The 1,225-nt window shown below is 67.1% G+C and overlaps 1 protein-coding gene across 2 annotated transcripts in view; it reads left to right on the top strand.

Moving 5' to 3' along the window:
- Positions 1-1,225, top strand: part of chmp7 (charged multivesicular body protein 7) — a 24,896-nt gene continuing 23,671 nt past the window's right edge. For both annotated transcript variants that reach the window (XM_070866221.1, XM_070866220.1), the window contains exon 1: positions 1-375. In XM_070866221.1, coding sequence (XP_070722322.1) covers positions 107-375 — 269 coding nt within the window. In that variant the 5' untranslated portion in view covers positions 1-106. The remainder of the gene's footprint in view (positions 376-1,225) is intronic.

Below are 1,225 nucleotides of genomic sequence, written 5' to 3'. Positions count from 1 at the left end.
GCCGGGTAGGTCGGGGGCGCTGTCCGTCAAAGGGATGGGTTAACGGGCCTAGAGAGAGCGCTCAGAATTGGCCCTGGGCCTGGATTAACGCTCGGGCCGCGGAGCAATGGCGGAGCAGGCTCCGGTGCCCGAGGAGCTGTGCCCGGACTGGAGCGACGACCAGCGCATGGCCTTCCTGTTCTCGGCCTTCAAACAGAACCGCGAGGTGAACTGCTCGGACTGGGACAGCAAGCTGGGCTTCTGGACGGCGCGGATCCTGGAGGCGGCGGCCCGGCGGCGCACCGTCAGCTTCAGGCCGCGGGAGCTGCGCGCCTGGTTCCGGCGGAAAGGCTCGGAGCCGCTGGGCCTGGGCACCGTGCTGCAGGACATGGCCAGGTGCGGTCCCCGCGGCCCACAGCTCGACCCCACGGCTCACAATCCGCCCCCCACCACCACATACACCCCTCCACACACCACCCCCCCCCCCCCACACACACACACACACACAACCCCCCCCCCCACACACACACACACAACCCCCCCCCCACACACACACACACAAACCCCCCCACCCCCACCCCCACACAAACCCCCCCCACACACACACACACAACCCCCCCCCCCACACACACACACAAACCCCCCCCCCCCCCACACACACACACAAACCCCCCCACCCCCACACACACACAAACCCCCCCCCCCACACACACACACACACAAACCCCCCCCCCCCCACACACACACACACACAAACCCCCCCCCCCCCACACACACACACACACAAACCCCCCCCCACACACACACACACAAACCCCCCCCCCCACACACACACACAAACCCCCCCCCCACACACACACACAAACCCCCCCCCCACACACACACACAAACCCCCCCCACCACACACACACAACCCCCCCCCACACACACAACACCCCCCCCCCCCCACACACACAACCCCCCCCCCCACCACACACACACACACACAAACCCCCCCCCCCCACACACCCAACACACAAACCCCCCCCCACACACCCACCACACAAACCCCCCCCCCCCCCCCACACACACACAAACCCCCCCCACCACACACACACACAAACCCCCCCCCCCCACACACACACACACACACACACACACACAAACCCCTCCCCCCACACACACACACAACCCCCCCTCCCACACACACAAACCCCCCCACACACACAAACAAACCCCCCCCACCACACACACACACCCCCCCCCC

Source organism: Pristiophorus japonicus, chromosome 22, assembly GCF_044704955.1.
Source record: "Pristiophorus japonicus isolate sPriJap1 chromosome 22, sPriJap1.hap1, whole genome shotgun sequence".
NCBI lineage: Eukaryota > Metazoa > Chordata > Chondrichthyes > Pristiophoridae > Pristiophorus > Pristiophorus japonicus.
Note: the sequence above shows the minus strand (reverse complement) of the source record. Positions and strands in the feature narration are given on the sequence as shown.